Source organism: Nyctereutes procyonoides, unplaced genomic scaffold, assembly GCF_905146905.1.
Source record: "Nyctereutes procyonoides isolate TBG_1078 unplaced genomic scaffold, NYPRO_anot_genome, whole genome shotgun sequence".
NCBI lineage: Eukaryota > Metazoa > Chordata > Mammalia > Carnivora > Canidae > Nyctereutes > Nyctereutes procyonoides.
In genome coordinates, this window is record NW_026575040.1 from 19,819,324 (window position 1) to 19,838,282 (window position 18,959).

General features: G+C 37.7%; 2 protein-coding genes across 6 annotated transcripts in view; one reads left to right on the top strand and one right to left on the bottom strand.

Moving 5' to 3' along the window:
• The window catches only part of PIGB (phosphatidylinositol glycan anchor biosynthesis class B), a 40,647-nt gene extending 25,250 nt beyond the window's left edge, over window positions 1-15,397 (bottom strand). The window contains exons 1-5 of one of the 2 annotated variants that reach the window (XM_055319677.1): window positions 15,263-15,397; window positions 13,338-13,473; window positions 12,790-12,907; window positions 9,412-9,516; window positions 7,565-7,695 (exon numbers count right to left, since the gene is read on the bottom strand). In XM_055319677.1, coding sequence (XP_055175652.1) covers window positions 7,565-7,695; window positions 9,412-9,516; window positions 12,790-12,907; window positions 13,338-13,473; window positions 15,263-15,395 — 623 coding nt within the window. In that variant the 5' untranslated portion in view covers window positions 15,396-15,397. Of the gene's footprint in view, window positions 1-7,564; window positions 7,696-9,411; window positions 11,132-12,789; window positions 13,474-14,969; window positions 15,181-15,262 lie in introns of those variants that run through there. The other variant, XM_055319678.1, reaches the window with a different exon arrangement.
• A 67-nt stretch (window positions 15,398-15,464) lies between these two features.
• Window positions 15,465-17,575, top strand: PIGBOS1 (PIGB opposite strand 1). 4 transcript variants are annotated; one of them, XM_055319682.1, is made up of 2 exons: window positions 15,465-15,575; window positions 17,200-17,575. In XM_055319682.1, the coding sequence occupies exon 2, from the start codon at window positions 17,281-17,283 to the stop codon at window positions 17,443-17,445; it is 165 nt and encodes a 54-aa protein (XP_055175657.1). In that variant the 5' UTR covers window positions 15,465-15,575; window positions 17,200-17,280; the 3' UTR covers window positions 17,446-17,575. The 4 variants fall into 4 exon arrangements, with proteins under 4 accessions (XP_055175657.1, XP_055175655.1, XP_055175656.1 ...); XM_055319680.1 differs by having other exon boundaries at window positions 15,560-15,807; XM_055319681.1 differs by having other exon boundaries at window positions 15,560-15,789.
• The last annotated feature ends 1,384 nt before the right edge of the window (window positions 17,576-18,959 follow it).

Here is an 18,959-nt window from a genome sequence, read left to right on the forward strand (position 1 = left end):
TTTTATGGCAAGTAGCACATGCGCGCACACACACACCTTCTTTATCTGTTCATCTATTAATGGATACTTAGGTTCCTTCCATATCTTGCCTATTGTAAATAATGCTGCAGTAAATATAGGAGTGCTTATTAGTGTTTGCATTTTCTTTGGATAAATATCCAGACATGGAATTCATGGATCACATCTATAATATTTCTATTTTTAGTTTTTGGAGGAACTTCCATACTGTTTTCCACAGAGGCTGCACTAATTTACATTCCTACCAACAGTGCATGAGGGTTCCCTTTTCTCCACATCCAAGCCAAAACTTGTTGTTTTTTGTCTGTTTGGTAATAGCCATTCTGACAAGTGTGAGATATCTTATTTTTTTTAAGATTTTATTTATTTATTCATGATAGACACACACAGAGAGAGAGATGGGCAGAGAGACAGGCAGAGGGAGAAGCAGGCTCCATCCCAGGAGTCTGACGCAGGACTCGATCCCGGGGCTCCAGGATCACGTCCTGGGCCAAAGGCAGGCGCTAAACCACTGAGCCACCCAGGGATCCCCCTCTTATTTTGGTTTTCATTTGCATTTCCCTGATGATTAGTTATGTTGAACATCTTTTCATATGTCTGTAGGCCATCTGTAAATTTTCTTTGGAAAAATGTCTACTTAGGTCTTCTGCCCATTTTTTAATTTACTTTTTAAAAATTGTATGAGTTCTTTATGTATTTTGGATATTAACCCTTTACAGGATATATCATTTGCAAATAAATACCTTCTTCCATTCAGTAGGTTGCCTTTTCATTTTGTTGGTGGGTTTTCCTTTCTGTGCTGTTCATAGACCCAATAGTTTATTTTTGATTTTGTTGCCCGTGCCTGGGGAGATAGATCTAAAAAAATGTTTCTAAAACTGACATCCAAGAGTTTACCACTTGTTTTCTTTTAGGAGTTTTATGGTTTCAGGTCTTACATTTTAAGTTTATATTTTGTATATGGGTTGATAAAGTTGTCAAGTTTCAGTCTTTTCCATGTAACTATCCAGTTTTCCCAACACCATTTTTTGAAAAGACTGCCTTTTCCCTGTTATATATTCTTGCCTAGCTTTGTTGTGGATAATTAACCATACAACTGTGGGTTTAGGGGCATGTGGGTGGCTCAGTCAGTTCAGTTAAGCATATGCCTTCAGCTCAGGTCATGATCTCAGGGTCCTGGGATCAAGCCCCATGTTGGGCTTGCTGCTCAGCAGGGAGCCTGCTTCTCCCTTTCCCTCCACCCCTATCCTCTGCTCATGCATACTCCATCTCTCCAATAAAAAATATAAAATCTTGAAAAAAAAAAGTGTGGGTTATTTTTGGGCTATTTTGTTCCATTCATCTATAGGTTTATTTTAGTGTCAGAACCATACTTTTTTGATTACTATAGTTTTGTAGTATAATCTGAGATCTGGGAGTGTGATACTTCCTGCTTTGTTTTGTCTCAAGATGGTTTTGGCTATTCAGGGGTTTTTGTTTGTTTTTGTGGTTCCAAACAAAGTTTAGGATTATCTTTTACTTCTGAGAAAAATGCTATTAGTACATTGATAGAGACTGCACTGAATCTCTAGATTGCTTTGGGTAATATGGACATTTTAACAATATTAATTTTCCAATCCATGAATATGGTGTATCTTTCCATTTACTTGCATCATTTTCAATTTCTTTCATTAATGTCTTAGAGTTTTAAGAGCACAGGTCTTTGGTTAAATTTATCTTTAGGTATTTTTTAGTGCAGTTATAAATGGGATAGTTCTTCTAGTTTCTCTTTCTGCTACTTTGCTAGTAGTGTATAGAAACAACGGATTTTTGTATATTCATTTTGTATCCTATAACTTTATTAAATTTATTAGTTCTAATATTTTTTTTTTTGGTGGAGACTTTACAGTTTTCAATATGTAGTATGTTAGCTACAATAATGAGTTTTACCTCTTTCTAACCAATTTGATGCCTTTTCTTTTTCTGGTCAATTACTGTTGCTAAGACTTCCAATACTATGTGGAATAACAGTGGTGAGAGTGAGCATCCTTGTTCCTGACTTTAGATGAAAAGCTTCAAGCTTTTCACTATTGAGTATGGTTATTACCTGTGGGTTTCTCATATACGGCCTTTATTATGTTGAGGTATATTCATTTATTATGCTGAGGTATATTCATGTATTGTATATTATACAGAATGAATAAATGGATGTTGAATTTTGTCAAATGCTTTTTCTGCATCTATTGAGATAATCATATGATTTTTAACCTTCATTTTATTAATGCGGTACATCATGTTAATCTGCAAATAATGATCCCTGCATTTCTGGAATTCCACTTGATTGTGGTGAATGATACCTTTATTATATTGTTGAATTCAGTTTGTGGTATTTTGTTGAAGAATTTGAATCTCTCTTCATTAGAAATACTGGCCTATAATTTTGCTTTTTGTTTTTGTTTTTTGGTATATCAGGGTAATGCTGGCCTCATAATGAATGAATTTAGAAGAGTTCCTTCCTCTTTAATTTTTTTGAAATTAATTAACTCTTCTTTAAAAGTTTTGTAGAATTCATCTGTGAAGCAATCTGATCTTGGGCTTTTGGGGGGAGTTGACTACTGATTCAATTTTATTACTAGTGATCAGTCTGTTCAGATTTTGTTTCTTCCTGATTCAGTCTTGAAAGATTATGTTTCTAAATTTATCCATTTCTTCTAGGTTGTCCCACTTGTTAGAATATAATTTTTTGTAATAGTCTTTTATAATCCTTTTTTATTTCTATGGTGTTGGCTGTAACTTCTCCTGTTTCATTTCTGATTTAAGTCCTTTTTTTTTCTTTGAGCCTGGCTAAAGGTTTTAAACATTGTTTATCTTTTTAAAGAATCAGTTGTTAGTTTCACTGATCGTTTCTAATTTTTTGTCCCTATTACATTGTGATCTTTATTACTTTCTTCTGCTAACTGGGTCTTTGTTCTTTTTCTACTAAGTTTAGATTAGGTTAGATTGTTTGGAACTATTCTTATTTCTTGAGGTAGGCCTGTTTTGTTATAAACTTCTTAGAACTGCTTCTGTTGCATCCTAAGGATTTTGGAATATTGTATTTCTATTGTAATTTGTCTCAAGGTATTTTTGGATTCTCTTTGATTTTTGTTGACCTATTGCTTGTTTAGTAGCATGTTTTGGGCCTTCATTTTTTTACGGTTTTTTTTTTTTAATTGCAATTAATTTCTAGTGTCATACTGTTGTCAGAAAAGATGTTAAGCATTTGCTTTCAGCTCAGGTCATGATCCCAGAGTCCTGGGATCTAGTCCCTAGTTGGGCTTCCAGCTCAGCAAGAAGCTTCCTCCCCACTCATGCTCTTACAATCTTTATCACTATCTTTCTCTGTCAAATAAATAAATAAAATCCTTTAAAAAAAAAAAGATGCTTGATAAGATTTCAATCTTCTTAAATTTATTGAGACTTATTTCTGGCCCAACGTGATCTCTTTTAGAGAATGTTCCATGTGTACTTCAAAAAAATGTGCATTCTGCTGTTTGGGGATGAAATATTCTATGTCTGTTAAGCCAATCTGGTTTAATGTGTCGTTAAAACTACTGTTTCCTTATTTCCTGTCTGGACTAATTATCCATTGTTGCTAGTGGGGCATTAAAGTCTCCTCCTACTACTGTATTTCTCCTTTTTAGGTCTGTTAATAATTTGCTTTATATATTTAAATGCTGCTATGTTGGATACATAAATATTTACAATTATAGCCTCTTGTTGGCTTGATCCCTTTATCACTATTAATGCCCTTCTTTGTCTCTTATTATAGTCTTTGTATTAAGGTCTATTTTTGTCTAGGTATTACCACCCTCATTTTTTCCTTCACTTCCATTTGCATGGAATATCTGTTTTCATTCCTTCACTTTCAGTATGTTTTTTCGGTCTGAAGTGAGTCTCTTCTATGCAGCACACAGATGAGAGTTTTGTTTCCTTTTGTAAATCCATCCAGTCATTTCATGTTTTTTGGCTGGAGCATTTAGTTCATTTACATTTAATGTAATCATTGATAGGTGATAACTTATTGTTATTTTGTTAACTGTTTTCTTTTTTATAACTTTATTTTTTAAATTTTTTTTTATTTATTTATGATAGTCACACAGAATGAGAGAGAGAGGCAGAGACATAGGCAGAGGGAGAAGCAGGCTCCATGCCCTGGGAGCCTGACATGGGATTCGATCCCGGGTCTCCAGGATCGTGCCCTGGGCCAAAGGTAGGCGCTAAACCGCTGCGCCACCCAGGGATCCCTGTTAACTGTTTTCTATTTGGATTTATTTATTTATTTAGATGAAATTTTAAACTGAGAATATCTTCCCCCCCTTTATCTTTTTAAAATTAAATTCAATTAATTAACAATGTATTATTCGTTCCAGAGATAGAGATCAGTGATTCATCTGTTTGTTTTTGTAGTTCTGTTCTTTTCCTCTTCTCTTGCTCTCTTCTCTTGTGATTTCATGACTTTCATAATGTTATGCTGGGTTCCTTTCTGTTTGTTTTGTGTGTGTGTGTGTGTGTGTGTGTGTGTGTGTGTGCGCGTTATAGGTTTTTAGTGCCATGAGATTCATTCTAAAAGCACAGTACATTATCCTTTCATTATGTATTTGATATTATATTTTTTGTATTTTTATTTTCTCTTATTATAGATATAATTGATTTTAGTAATTTTGTCTTTTAATTTTTATACTAGCTTGAAGTGATTTATCTATTTTTTACTGTATTTTGTTTTTGCCAGTAAAAGTCTTCTTTCATAATTTTTAAAAATTTTCTGCTTAGAAGATTTCCTTTCACATTTTTTTGTAAGACTGGTATAGTGGTAATGAACTCCTTTAAACTTTTGTTTGGAAAACTTTTTATCTCGCCTTTAATTCTTGCTGGGTAGAGCATTCTTGGTTGTAGTTTTTTTTTCATTTCAGCACTTTGAACATACTTCACACTAGTCTCTTCTGGCCTGCAAAGCTTCTGCTGAAAAATCAGCTAATATGGGCGTATGGGTGTTTTGTTGCATATAACTAGTTGCTTTTCTCTGGCTGTTTTTAAGATTCTCTCTTTACCTTTGGGCATCTTAATTATTATATGTCTTATTTCAGAACACTTGGTTCATCTTGTTTGGGATTCTCTTGTGCTTCCTGGACCTGGATGTCAGTTTCCTTCCCCAGGTCAGGGAAGTTTTCAGCTATTTTCTCTTCAAATAAGTTTTCTATCCCTTTCTCTCTCTTCTTCTAGGACCCCTATAATGTGAATGTTAGTCTGTTTAATGTTCTAGAAGTCCCTTACCCTATCCTCATTTTAAGAAATTCTTTTCCTTTTGCTTTTCTGTTTGGATGATTTCCACCACCCTGTCTTCCATATTGCTGTTCTGCATCTTCTAATCTGTTGTTGATTCCCTCAGTATATGTTTCATTTCAGTTATTACATTCTTCAGCTCTAGTTGGTTCTTTTTAATATTTTTCTATCTCCTTAAGTTTTCCCTGAGTTCATTCACTCTTCTAAGTTCAGTGAGCATTTTAGGACTATTACTTTGAATTCTTTTTCAGGTAGATTGCTTGTTTCCACTTTATTTGGTTCTTTTTCTGAGGTTTTGTCTTGTTCTCATTTAAAATATATTATTGTATCTCTTTGTGTTTGTTTCTTGGTATTAGGTAAGTCAGCTATATCTCCTGGGTTAAAGGTAATGTCCCATGGGCCTAGAAGTACAATTTTTCTTGGTCACCAGTACCAGGCATTCCAGGACTATCCTCTGTATGGGCTGTGTGACCTCCTTTTGTGACATGCCATAACTGCTGTGGGTGTGCTCATGGACAGGCTAGCACAGCTGACTGACTAGAGGCCTGGCTGTGGCTCCTGTGGGCATGCTGATGGATGGCATCAGGCCTCAGTGTAGCTGGTTATGAGGCCCATCCACAACTGGTATGGGTGAGCTGATGGGCAGAGATGCCTCCCTCACCCAAGGCTGGAGTAACTATGGAAGGGTAGCAGTGCCAACAGAGGCTGCCCCCTGGTTATGGCATGGTGGCAGCTGCTTTGGAGGGGCACCTGCCAAGTTGGGTAGGGCAGGTCTGCAGGGGAATGCCAGAGTGAGGCAAGCTATGCTAGCAAGGTAGATGGAAAGTATCACACTGTCATTTGCCAGTGTTAGCAAATGTTGACTAGCTGGGTTGAAGATGGGACAAAAAATGGTGTATATGAGAACTCCTGTTCTTGGGAAAAGTGCCCAGCCTTTATGGTACATGCCTTAAAATCTGTCAATAAATCTTGATGTCTAGCTCAGATGATTTTTAAACTGCTGTTGCTTTGCTGGTTTTGGAGAAAGTGATACTGTTTGCAGGCCATTTAAGAGGTTTAAGAGGTCTAGGTTTCCTATAGTTCTCAGGGTCTTCTGGAGCGAAACCCCACTGATGTCCCTGAGACATTACAGGGATTCATATTCCTGAGTCCCCAGGCAGGGGGTCCTTGATGTGGAGTTGAACTCTTTGCTCCACAGGGACCACCTTCACCTCTGATATCCCTCCTGCTATGGGTTATTGCTGGACACTTTTCAAATGTCTATTTTTCCACTGGGTCTCAAGGGTAACCAAGACTTCATGTGAGACTTTCAAGTGGGGAACCTCAGTTTCCTATAGCACATGGGGCCCCTGGATGTCAACTTGTTGACTTTCCATGCTAGATGTTCTGGGTGCTTGTTTCTCTAGTGCAGATCGCAGGGGCCAGAGTGCCTAATGTAAGGCACCAACCCCTTGCTCTTCTGGAAGAAATGCCTAGCTGGTGTGTGTTGCTATACTGTGGGTTGGATTTTTTTGTGACAGTGTCTCTGCCTCTTCTGTCTTTACCCTTTGTTGTGGACAGCAATTTATCTAATTTTCAGATTTTCTGGAGGGAAATGACCCATAAGTTCCTATAGATGTGGTATGTCTGAGTGAGGATGTGAGTTCAGAATCTTCCCATGCTTCCATCTTGGACGCAATCTCTTGGGTCCATATATTTTCTATTTGCCCTTCCAGATATGTTTTCCTCTATTCTTCACTTGCTCTATGTGCAGGAAAGCTGACCTGTCTGGACTATATTAATGAGCTGACTTGCATTCTGGCTTCTGACTGGCTTTGACTAATTGGAGCACAGAAGAGTTAAGTCAGGGTATTTTATTCCCCCAGCTCCCTCCTTGCTATGGTGAGCTGTGCCTGTCTCCTACTGGGGAGAGTTATAGTTTTGTATGGATTGCCATAATAATTACCTCTCCTTGGGGCCAAAGGGTAGCAGAAACTTCCCCCTATGATTAACCCTGGGGTACTATGGTTATTTCCTTATTGGCTTTTCTAAACATTGCCTAAACATGTATACATAGTCCTTTTATTAAACTGCCCTTCATTACCTGGTTTGCATATATCTGTTTCCTATTATAATAAATGTATCAACTGATAATGTGGTTTTAATAAACCTCATGAACATTTGGGGGTCCACTGGACATTATAATATATTGATACTTAAGATCTTTCACGTTTTGTACATAATTATTAACAGTAATATATCTCACCTGTTCATAGACTTTGAACCTTCCAAAGGATAGTAGAAAAGAGCAATTATAGTGAGAACAGTTTCCATGGTGTTTGTAAGAGTTCTGGTACAGCAATACCATGTGAACCAAGAGCTTAACTGGCAAAAAAACTAAGAACAATTATAAGCAAACATATAGGGAGGGAGAATTGGAAAAGCTCAGTATTATCTTCTTTTATGGAAAATATCAAGTCTACATATTGCAAAAAATCACATCAAAAGATAAACGATATTGAAAACAGTCATGCCCAAAGATTGTTTTTAAGGAGTTATATTACACATAGGTCTATAATAATACCAGATATATTATGTGTTAAAGTTAGTAAGTTTATACTTTCAGGTAAATTGACTAAAATTTAAAAAAAAAACAGTTTTTGGAAGAACATGCAGAAGCATCAAATCTACAAAGCAACTGTCTTAAAAGAAACTTGTTAGCTAGTGCAAGGATGTTATACATGTGGTACTGGCTTCCTATCTCTTCAAATATAGCCTTTAAAAAATGTTCCAAAGTTTTGTAGATATAAAGGCTTTTCCTAAACTATAACAACTTAGTACTTTAGAGGAAGAATTTCAAAGGTATTACATTCTTGCCATTTTAGGTTGAGCCTTCAGCAGTGTATATAAGCACAAAATAAGGAGACTGATTTTATCCTTGAATCAATTAACAACCACTCAATCACTAAACCATGCTGTCTTTTTAATGCAAATAAAAACACTACCCACAGAAATATCTTAATTAGCAAATTATAATATTTATTAATAGATTAATAAAAATTATATTCTAGAAATTTGTTGATAAATTGGTCACTTGGAATTCAGAACATATTTTCCAGTAGAAACTATTAAAAAGGCAGTAACATTTCTAAGCAGGCTTATATAAGTTTATTTAATTTAAGAAAGAGCCAAAGGAGGTTAATCACAGTACTAAAGAATCCAGTCACTCTTCAGGATATGGTTTCAATGAGAAAATCAAAATTTGAATGTGATATCAGGAATCTATCTCCCCACTGTGAAATAAGCCAGTTTGACAAAGGACAGTTTTCTACACTACATATTCTCCCTTACAGAGTTTATTTCAAACACTAGCTAGAGGTGAAAGAATGCTTCAGTGAAAACATACTTCTTAGGCTCAGTCTCAAGTATGAGGTGTGAACAATGGATGTAAACAGTGGAGGTGATTTGTGAGGTAGCCAATAATTAGAACTATTCCTACTGGGGGCACCTGGTGGCTCACTTGGTTAAGCATCTGCCTTTGGCTCAGGTCATGATCCTGGAGTCTTGGGATAGAGTCTCGGGATTGAGTCCCAGGATTGATTGGATGAAGCCCTGCATCAGGCTTCCTGCTCAGTGGGGAGTCTGCTTCTCCCTCTCCTCCTGCTCATGCTCTCTCACTTTCTCTCTCAAATAAGTAAAATCTTAAAAAAAAAAAAAAAGAAAGAAGAAAGAAAGAAAGAAAGAAAGAAAGAAAGAAAGAAAGAAAGGAAGAAAGAAAGACAAAAAAGAACTATTCCTAACTGAATTTTATAGAAAGTGAGGCAAGGATTATGACAGGTTTGACCAATGAAGTGAAGATGTTTCCAAAGGCTGCTCCTAGGGTTCAGCCTCTCAAAGATTTTGAGGGCATCGGTGGCTTCAATCACCCAGGGTGCAATCAGAAGGAGGTATGGCATGCACCACTTGCATTTTGTTGTTCTTCATTATGGAAGTACCTCTATAACACTGTTCAAATTATCTTTTGAACCTGTTTTAAGAATCGATATTTTTCCATGTGTTTTATGCTGTTAGGAATGAAATAAGTGACTAGTTTCTAAAAGGTTTAACACTTACCACCCATCTTGCCATTTGGTGATTTTCTAGTTGCTTCATTAAGGAGTAGAGTCTGATGTCTGCTATAGCAGATAGAAGTGCTTGGGCAAGTCTAGGAATCCAAATCTTCAATAGTTGTTTTTTTTTTTTAATTAAAAAAAGAAGATATTTAAAAACATGTACCAGTTCACACTGAATTAGCATAAAAAATCAACAAACTGATCCGACTATCAACTGAAGGCCCTTCTTAGTACAAAAATAGACATAATATATTAGTCTATTCTGCAAAAATACCTGTTTTTTGACAAAAATTACATTAATTTTTCAGGAAAATGCCCAAAGTAGTTTTATCATTCTCATTCTTTCTCTCTGTAATTTATATATTACAACACTACTGCTTTTAATTTAGATAGCCAACAAAATAGTTCATTGCATTAAGGTTCTATTTTGGAAGCACATTTAGTGATTTCCATTAGCATAACAGTAAGTTAAATTTTTATGAATCATTTATAATAGTGTGTGATGGGTATCATACCAAGTACTTTATATATATCACCTCATTCAGTCCTCCTAACAATCTCTGTGAGATAGGTACTGCTTTATAAGTGAGGAAACTGAGGTACAGAGACATTAAATAATTTTCTCAAGGCTACAAAGCTACTTAGTGTCAAAGCTAGGATTCAAACCCAGCTCTTTGTGATTCTGAAGCCTGTGCTCTTAACTACTAAGTTACATTGTTTTTCATCCTGCAATACAGATGATAAAATTACTTTTTTTTCCCCATAAAAGGACAAGTATTCTACAATTACAAAAACACAGTAATCAGATGACATTAAAAAGTAAATTTAAGAGTAAAACTAGGGGCAGCCAGGGTGGCTCAGCGGTTTAGTGCCACCTTCAGCCCAGGGCCTGATCCTGGAGACCTGGGATCGAGTTCCATGTTGGGCTCCCTGCCTGGAGCCTGCTTCTCCCTCTGCCTGTGTCTCTGCGCCTCTCTCTCTCTCTCTCTCTCTCTCTGTGTTTCTCATGGATAAATAAATAAAAATCTTAAAAAAAAAGTAAAACTAAAGAGTAAATGTATTATAACTTAATTACAGTTAGTAATTCTAATATTACACAATGACATCTTTGAGAGTTTTAAAAAAAATGTGTCCGAGCTATCATTAACAAAATAACACACTGATAGAGCACAATTTAATCTAGGTTTGTTCGAAAGATGTGTTTCTAAAAATATATTTAAATTTGTATTTTTGTTGGACCAATCTTTATTAACTTTAGAGTAGCTTTACTTTCAGGTGTCAGTGGCTTCTAACACTTTTGTTTTATGTTCCTCCTCTTTGTCAGTAATCTGTAAATATTTAAGTCTTAAAGGTATACTGTACTTCATAATTTCACTTAAAAAAAATAATTGCCCTGTAAAATAGAGCAAAAGGCATCTATGTACATACCTTTTGTTTACTCTGCATAGAGATCTATATTCTTCTTACCTCTAGGCCTGAAAGTAGTTCATGTGAAAAGTTAATTTGGGGCAAAGAGAAGGAACATGCAAGGGGTAAACCTTGAGTATGATACTGTGTTGGCAGCTTACCATTCTCCTGTTCTTTAAGCTCCTGATTCCTCCATTAAGCTTCCAGAGGCCAAATGCCCTTGTATGTCTTCTGACTATTGAAAGCCCCCACTGTGGAACCCCATTCAGGTCTCCCTTCTATATCCCTTTCTTCTCACGTGTTCTAAGCCAGTGCTGTCCAGTAGAAATATAACACGAGCCACGTACATAGTTTAAAATTTTATAGTAGCCAAATTAAAAAATTAAAAAAAAAATCCCAAACAGGTAAAATTAATTTTATTTATTTTGTTTCACCTGACATATCTAAAATATTACCAATCCATCAAAATAAAAAATTATAGAAACATTTTACATTTTTATTTTGTACTAGGTTTTTGACATCTAGTATGAATTTTATAGTAATAGCACTTCTCAATTTAGACTAGCCACATCTCACATATTCAATAGACACATGTGGCAGTGGCTACCATGTCAGACAGTGCAATTCTAAGCCATTCCTAATTCTATACTCATATTTTATGCAGTTTAGGGAGAAGCTGTCTTGTAAGAGCTCAACATGCTGTGACCTTGGTTTATTGATTTCACTTCTCTGACCCCTTCTAGTTTCAAAATTATGTAATCTACATTTAAAAAAAAATCAGTATGACAGGTATGAATGACTGATAGCATCTTAATGTTTCTCTACCTGGTCAAGTTCCAGATAGGATGGAGGTTTTTTGAGGGGGACAATGGGGTGAGGATGGGGGGGAGGGCAAGAGGCGGCTTACTTTAAAGCACAAGATGGCCCCGTGGGTCAGCTACAGGTTGAAGAGAGTGGCTAGGTCCTGAAGGAATAGCAAGTTTTCTATCTTGAAGACTCCTTCATTCATAATATAACCTACTTCTTGGGATATAAGATATCCATGATGACATCATGCATATTTGCCTGTGGTTCCAGACTTTATGGATACTCTACATAATCTAGAAGACCTGACAAGAGAAGCAAATTCACAGCTCCTAACTTCTACATGTGTCAATGGGAGAAACTCTGCTAATGCTCTACATTCTCCTTCCCCATGATCTTTCCATGTGTTTCCAGGCTCCAAGAAACCCTCAGGATTTGGACAGCCTTTGGAATTTTGGGCCACTTCCCTAACAGAAAATGGGGAAGGCCCAAACTTCTGAGTCTAATCTGAGGACAGCTTAAAGGATTTTGAGAGTGAGTTTAGAAAAACTTTGGCACCACTAGTTCTTCACTACCCTTTCTTGGCAACTGACACCAGAAATTCATGATCTAGGAATTACAACCTTATTACTATTGCTGCCTAATTACTACATATATAGCACAATGATTGTACATATCATTAAATTCTTGTCAAATTAATTTTCTCTAAGATTAAATTCCAACACTAAATCCTGAGTAGGTTTATATACATTTAGTCTTCATAAGCTCATATAACACGGTCTTCTGCTCACAAGTTAAAAAAACAAGATACAACACTGCTCTCATGTGATGCTTTCATGAAGGAAGAATACTTCTAAGGTTCAAATAATTAATATATAATGTAGTCATTCTGAAAGTCTGCAAATTTTAACAGGATTCCTTCAAGTAGGACACTTTTATGCTGTTTTTGTGTTTTAGCACATAATAAGGGGTTACACATCATAGTATGTCTTTGTAACTGTGGGCTTCCCAGATATGGTCAGGGTTTAGCAACAAGTATCTTTAAAAAAAAAAACACAAAACTTTGTGATACCAATAATGTCATTTAGTTAATATACATGAGCCTTTTAAAAAGGGTGGAATAAATCTACTTTTGATAACTATTTTCATTACTTTTATATAAACTTACCAGTAGCTGAACACTATCTTTTCCCAAAAGATGCAGAATCTTGTAAATGCTTGCAAAGATTAAGGGGTATGTGTAACCCCTCAATCTTTCTGTCCATTCCCAGGTCAAATAACCATAATTAGTGATATTAAGGACTAATGTTGAATAGCACTGAAACAATCTCTTTTAATGTCTGTGCATAAAAAATTTCTATTTTTTTGATAATGAAACTTAAAAACACAGCATTTCACACTGGTTATTTAAGTTAAAAATGCAATGGCCAATTAAACTCATAATTTCTTCATGAAGGGAATGTGTTTTTTACTTCATCTATATCTTCCACAGTACTGAGCACTATGGGAAGACCTGCTGGCTAAAGGTTGAGTCAAGTGTATTAACATCAAAGAAAGATATAGAAGAAATATTAGTATAAAATAATGGTGTACTTTGATAAGTTAAAATTACTTGGAGAATATATGGAAAATTGATTGAAAAAATACAATAGAAGCTGGCACAATTTCTAAGATGAATACACATTTCTAATTTGGAAAAGAAACTACAAAGGATATTTGAAAACCATGTGATGTGCAACTTCAAGAGACTGCCAATATTCATCTGGAACAAAACTTGTCTGGACTAAAAAACAGTTACATATTCGTAATGCTATGGTAAACGAGACCAAATAAACGTTTTCACCAAGAAGATCTAAAAAACAAAACAAAACAGGTAATTGTGGCACAAAAGTCAGGCAAGTTCTACTTGCAGAACTAAAATCTGCTGTTCCAGTTGGGGCCTTGCTCATTGCTCAGACTCAACGCACAGTAGAGAACTCTGGCTGACAGACAAGGGCTGGAGCTTTACCACTGGGTAATCATCACTCCTTCCATTTAACCAATCTTTCTTGCAATTAATTGTATAAAGAGAATAGTAAGATAACAATGAAAAAGAGATCAGGTTAACTAAGGCCTTAGGCTAATTAGGTAATAGCCTATCTAGGTAGCTAATGACAGAAACCAGCTAACAAATTACTAATTTAGGAGTCAAACAGTGGCATATCAAATGGTCCTCTGCATGTTTTTAAATAGCTCTTATTGTTGTTTAGTCTATGCAAGAGTTCATTCCTTCATGTTGCCTTATTTAATCCTCCAAATCGTGCTAAAGGGTAGGTATTGGCCCCATTTTACCTATAAGGAAAACAAGACTAAGAAGTTAAACTGCCTTGTCCAAAGTCAAAAAGGTTGTAAATGGCGAAACAGAATTCACAACCAGGGCTATCTGCTGCCTCTTTGCCACAAGTGGACAGCCTGCAGGCTGAATACAGAGTTGTTTTTTTTTTTTTTTGAATGTTAATTTGTCAACATTTAAAAATCCGACTTTATATTAAAATCTGTATTGCTGCATTCCTAAAAAAACATCTGACAACAGAGTTCAACTGGCTGGTTCTGAGAGGTGCTTTAATTTATTCAGACCTGCCTGTTTGTACTCTAATCCATTTTGAGTCTTTTGCTATAGTTCTAGGTTCCTGCCACTGTCCTCCATTATTCTCCAGGAACACATTTAAATATTTTTCAGATAACTGGTACATTCAACACAACACACACGCCCCATCTCAACGTTCGCCCTTCAGAAGCACTTAAACATCCCCACTGAACTACAGCCGCTGAAAGGAAACCCTGTGAAAAAAAAAAAACCCTTTTACTCTGTGGACTGGTGCAGAGTACACAATACTCAGAACTGGGCCCTGAACAAGTGATTCTGAATACCTAAAGGTTCAGCTATGTGACAAGTGCGGTCACTTATAATCTCGTTACTCTCCTTAACCCTGAGGGATCCAACTTCTCTACCGAAGGAAGGGTCAGGGGAAAAGAGCGAGAGAACTCCGGCCCAGCGGCCCCTCTCCCTCTCCCCGTCACAATCCTCCTTCATCTGGCAAAAATGATTCTCCCCTTTTTTCGTCTCAGGTCTCCACAGGGGAAACTCAGCATTCTTTTCATGCCGCTCACACAGTGCTTGGCACATACAAGGCGCACAATAAATATTTATTAAATGCAGAAGTCCATCCTTATATTAAAGACCGCCTCTGACAGATCAACAGCCCAGTTGCTGGGGGGTGATTTGGTTCCTGTCAACATCCTCACAACGGACCAAAGAGAAGGCTGGAGGCGGGAGAGGGGCTGTAATAAATGGAGTGGGAGTCAGACCTGGTCACCCCAGGAATCAATCCCTGGGCAGCCGCGAAACCTCAGGTAAGTTGCCCCCGTTCTTAAAATGCGGCCGGCTACGTCACGTCAACTCACTCCACCGGGCCGCGGCAGGATTAACCCACGCAGAATAAAACGCCGCACAAGCGGCCAGGGACGGAGAATCGCGGCTCCAGCGCACGACGATTTCTCGGCAACCCCGCCCAGCAGATGGAGCCCTCCCTCGCGGTCCGCGGCTTCCCGCCACAGCCGGGGAGCTTGGCGCCCTCCCCCCGCCCCCGCCCGCCCCTCACCTCCGCGGCGCTCGCTGCTCTTCCGGGGGCTGAGGTACAAAGTGGACTTTCTCTTTCGCAGCTTCACCTTCTCGTGGGAGCGGCTCTGGAATCCGCGGAAAAAAAGCCGGCCATCGTCGCCCCCTTGCTTCATCCTGATCCCGCTTCTAGGTCGGCTCAAGATCCCCAGCCACCTCAGACCCCGCAAAGGAGGAGCCGGGAATAGCGCGCGCGTTGCTCTTCCGCTCACTAAATTTGGCCTTTGCAGCCGCCGTCGCTCGCAGGCGCGGGGGTAGCTGGGAAACGGCAGCGCCCTGGCACAAGAACCTCCGAGGTTGGTGTCCGCCGCTCGGTGCGGCGGCTTTGTTTGCCGCGGGCTGGCCCGCGCGTTGCCTGCGGCTTATCGTCCTCGTGACACTGCTGCCCGCCTTTGGCTTCGTTGTCTCTGCGCCCGAGCTTCTCTTCCGGAAACCGCTGGAAGGAGCCGGAGCGCCGCTAGGCTGGGGCCTGCGGGAGGCTTGTCAGCGATGCGAAGCGGCCGCTCGACGGTCCGTGGTGCCTCAGTGGTAATAATAGTGATGATCATTGTAAACGTGTTGGTGTAGCATCTCACTGTTTGGTGGTCTCACAATAACTGTCGGACGAGGTAGGCGGCCTAGGGATGATTCAGCCTTTTGCACAGATGTGGAAAATGAGGTTCGGCAAAGTTAAATGACTCGGTCAGGGTCACTTAGCAAACTAGTGGCCAAGGGTTTCCTATTTCCTGTGGTTTATCTTCCAAGGAGCTGACTTGAAAATGGCTCCCCTACCTCCCCCTTTTTTTTTCCCCCCACACTCAGGCAATGAACCATAGCATGCTTGGTAAACTGTCGTTTATCTAGTTAACCGCAAGAGCCCAGGAGCAAACGGGCATTTCCCAGATTAATTTATATTACATTTTAGCGATGTTAAGGACAACCTAGTTTCTGGTACTAGTTCTGCCACTAGGGATTTTTGTAACCTCGGAGGCCTAGAAGAGGGTGAAACGTTAAGAAAACGTGTAAATCCGTCGCTCTGTTTTCCTCTTTCATAAACATCTGTTTTCTCCAGAGACTGGTGCTCACAACTATAATTTTCTGAGAAATAATGGAGTCTTTACTTCTCAGTCATTAAAAGTAAAATCTGTCAAATCTTTATTTTTTTTTTAAGATTTTATTTATTTATTTATGAGAGACACGGAGAGAGAGAGAGGCACAGACACAGACAGAGGGAGAAGCAGGCTCCATGCAGGGAGCCCGACGTGGGACTCGATCCCCGGTCTCCAGGATCACACCCCGGACCAAAGCCGGCACTAAACCGCTGAGCCACCCGGGCTGCCCAAATCTTTATATTTTTATAAAAAAAAATGGATGGCCAGTTATTTACATGTGTGTGTTTGATGACTACTTGTACCTTCTAAAGCATCAGAATGAACTCCAAATCTTTTAGCCTGTTGTGAAAATTTTTAATCATGCATATTGGCAAAAAAAAAAAAAAAAAAGCATGAAGTAGTAAACAAAACAACCCAAAAGGCTAATAGTGAAAAGTAACAATTCTCTTTCTTCTACTTCCAGATTGGATTGGCAGTCACTTTCAACTTTTGTGGGGAGCTGTTTCTTGTAGTGGCTAGTTTTATAATGGTATATAAAGGTGTAGAGTATGACTCTTCCCAGCCTCATTGCCATTTTAAGAATTACCCACTTCAAACCATTGAGAACATTCTGTAATGGGACTTAGCTTTGTCTTACACCATGCCCTAACCCTCATTTGTCATGCTTCCTATTTATTTATATTCCTATGTTAGTTAAACCACGTGATATTTACATATTATGAAAATTATGATGAAAATACTACTCACTCTGAAAGAAGGTAGTGACATGGAATCTTTTAAAGGATGTGTGCTAAGGTATTGCTTTGTTTTTCATTTTCTTTGTACACAGATCTGAAGATATTTTCCTGGATGTGGACTAATTTTTCAAAACCACTGTGTGGGGAAAGCATTGTATGGCATTTGTTGAAAAATGTTTGGGAGATTGACTCTTCCACAACTGCTTTTTGCTAGCATCCTTGGAATTGCTGGAGGGATGTATATTTATCAACCAATATTTGAACAGTACTACCGAGATCAGATGGAAGTAAAAGAAAAGTTGAAATTGGCACAAGAATCAGAAGAGAAGAAAAGTTAATACTACATGGAGTTGAATTGTAATTGTCTAATGTTCTATTGAAATTATACATTGACTATAAATAATCTAATGAAAACTTCTCAAATATGTTTTAAACACAAATAAATCATATGTAATGATTTTAAAACAAGCGCTGTCAATTTTAATGTTTACTTTTATTTGCGACTTTTTTTTAAACTAAAATGAATGTCTTCAGGAATATTTTGTTTCCTAGTTGAGGTTTTGTTTTTCTAGGAATGCAGGAGCAAGAGGTGACCAGACGCTGTTTATAAAATAGCTAGGAATGGTGTTTATAGTACTGGTTATAGATGAAGTAAATAAAGTTAACCATTTTGGGCAGAATGCTCCTCAAATAGCCTACAATTAGCCCAGTTTAATATACTTGAGCAGTTTTTTAGCCCCAGGCAGAATGGTGGAGTAAATTGAAAAATGATGTATTTCAGAGCAAGTTGAAGTTTTAGAGAAAATAGATGATATTATATAAGATGGCAGATATGACACAGATCTGTTTGGTAACCTAAACGAATTTGCATTAATAATGGTGGTAAGGGTAGAATTAGTTATGAAGCTATTTTTCATATAGTGTTATTGAAATTGGTAGGAACTGTTCATTACCTTTTATTCTAATCTTAAACTTGTATTTTCAAAGACAGCCATCAGTGTAATCACATGTACAAGATGCTTTATTTAAATCAACTCATTTTTATTATTGATTTCTTGAAAAGTAAATTTATTATAACTTCATGTAAGCTATCTATGTTGAATAGAGGCCAGCATAGGTAATTTTTAAAAGAGTGAAGAAAAAAAATTATTAAAGTATATGTACATTAAAAAATTCAAACTACAGGAATGAACAAAGTGAGAGGTTGAAATTATTGTATACATTTATTTAATCAGCACATTCAACAGTTTAGTGTGAGCTTTTGAGACTTTTTTTAAAAGATTGTATTTATTCATGAGACACACAGAGAGAGGCAGACATAGGCAGAGGGAGAAGCAGGCTCCATGCAGGGAGCCTGATGTGGGACTTGATCCCAGGACCCTAGGATCACGACCTGAGCTGAAGGCAGATGCTCAACCACTCAGCCACCCAGGTGTTCCGACTTTTTCTTCTATGCACATAAAAGTATACATTAAAATTTTAATTCATGTACCAAGTATTTACCACATGACAGGCTTAGCTTTGCTTGACTACAGCTAGACTGGGATTCTGTTGCAGGAGTCTGTTTGTTGTGGTACCCAGGTTCAAGGAACATCCCCTTTCTGGGATGTGGCAAATATAGGATTGAGACCAGGAAACAAGGAATGATAGTCCCATGTAACATAAAGTTAAATTGAACTGATTTTGATCCTCCTTTTGAGAATGATGCATTGGTCAGTTTAGTGGCAGAGAAAGAGTTAATTTTTTTCGTTTGATAAAGATCTTGCAGCCATTTATATCAAGGTCACAATGAGATACCACTTCATAAACTTAAGAGGACTACAAACAAGATGGAATAACAAGCGTCAGCAAG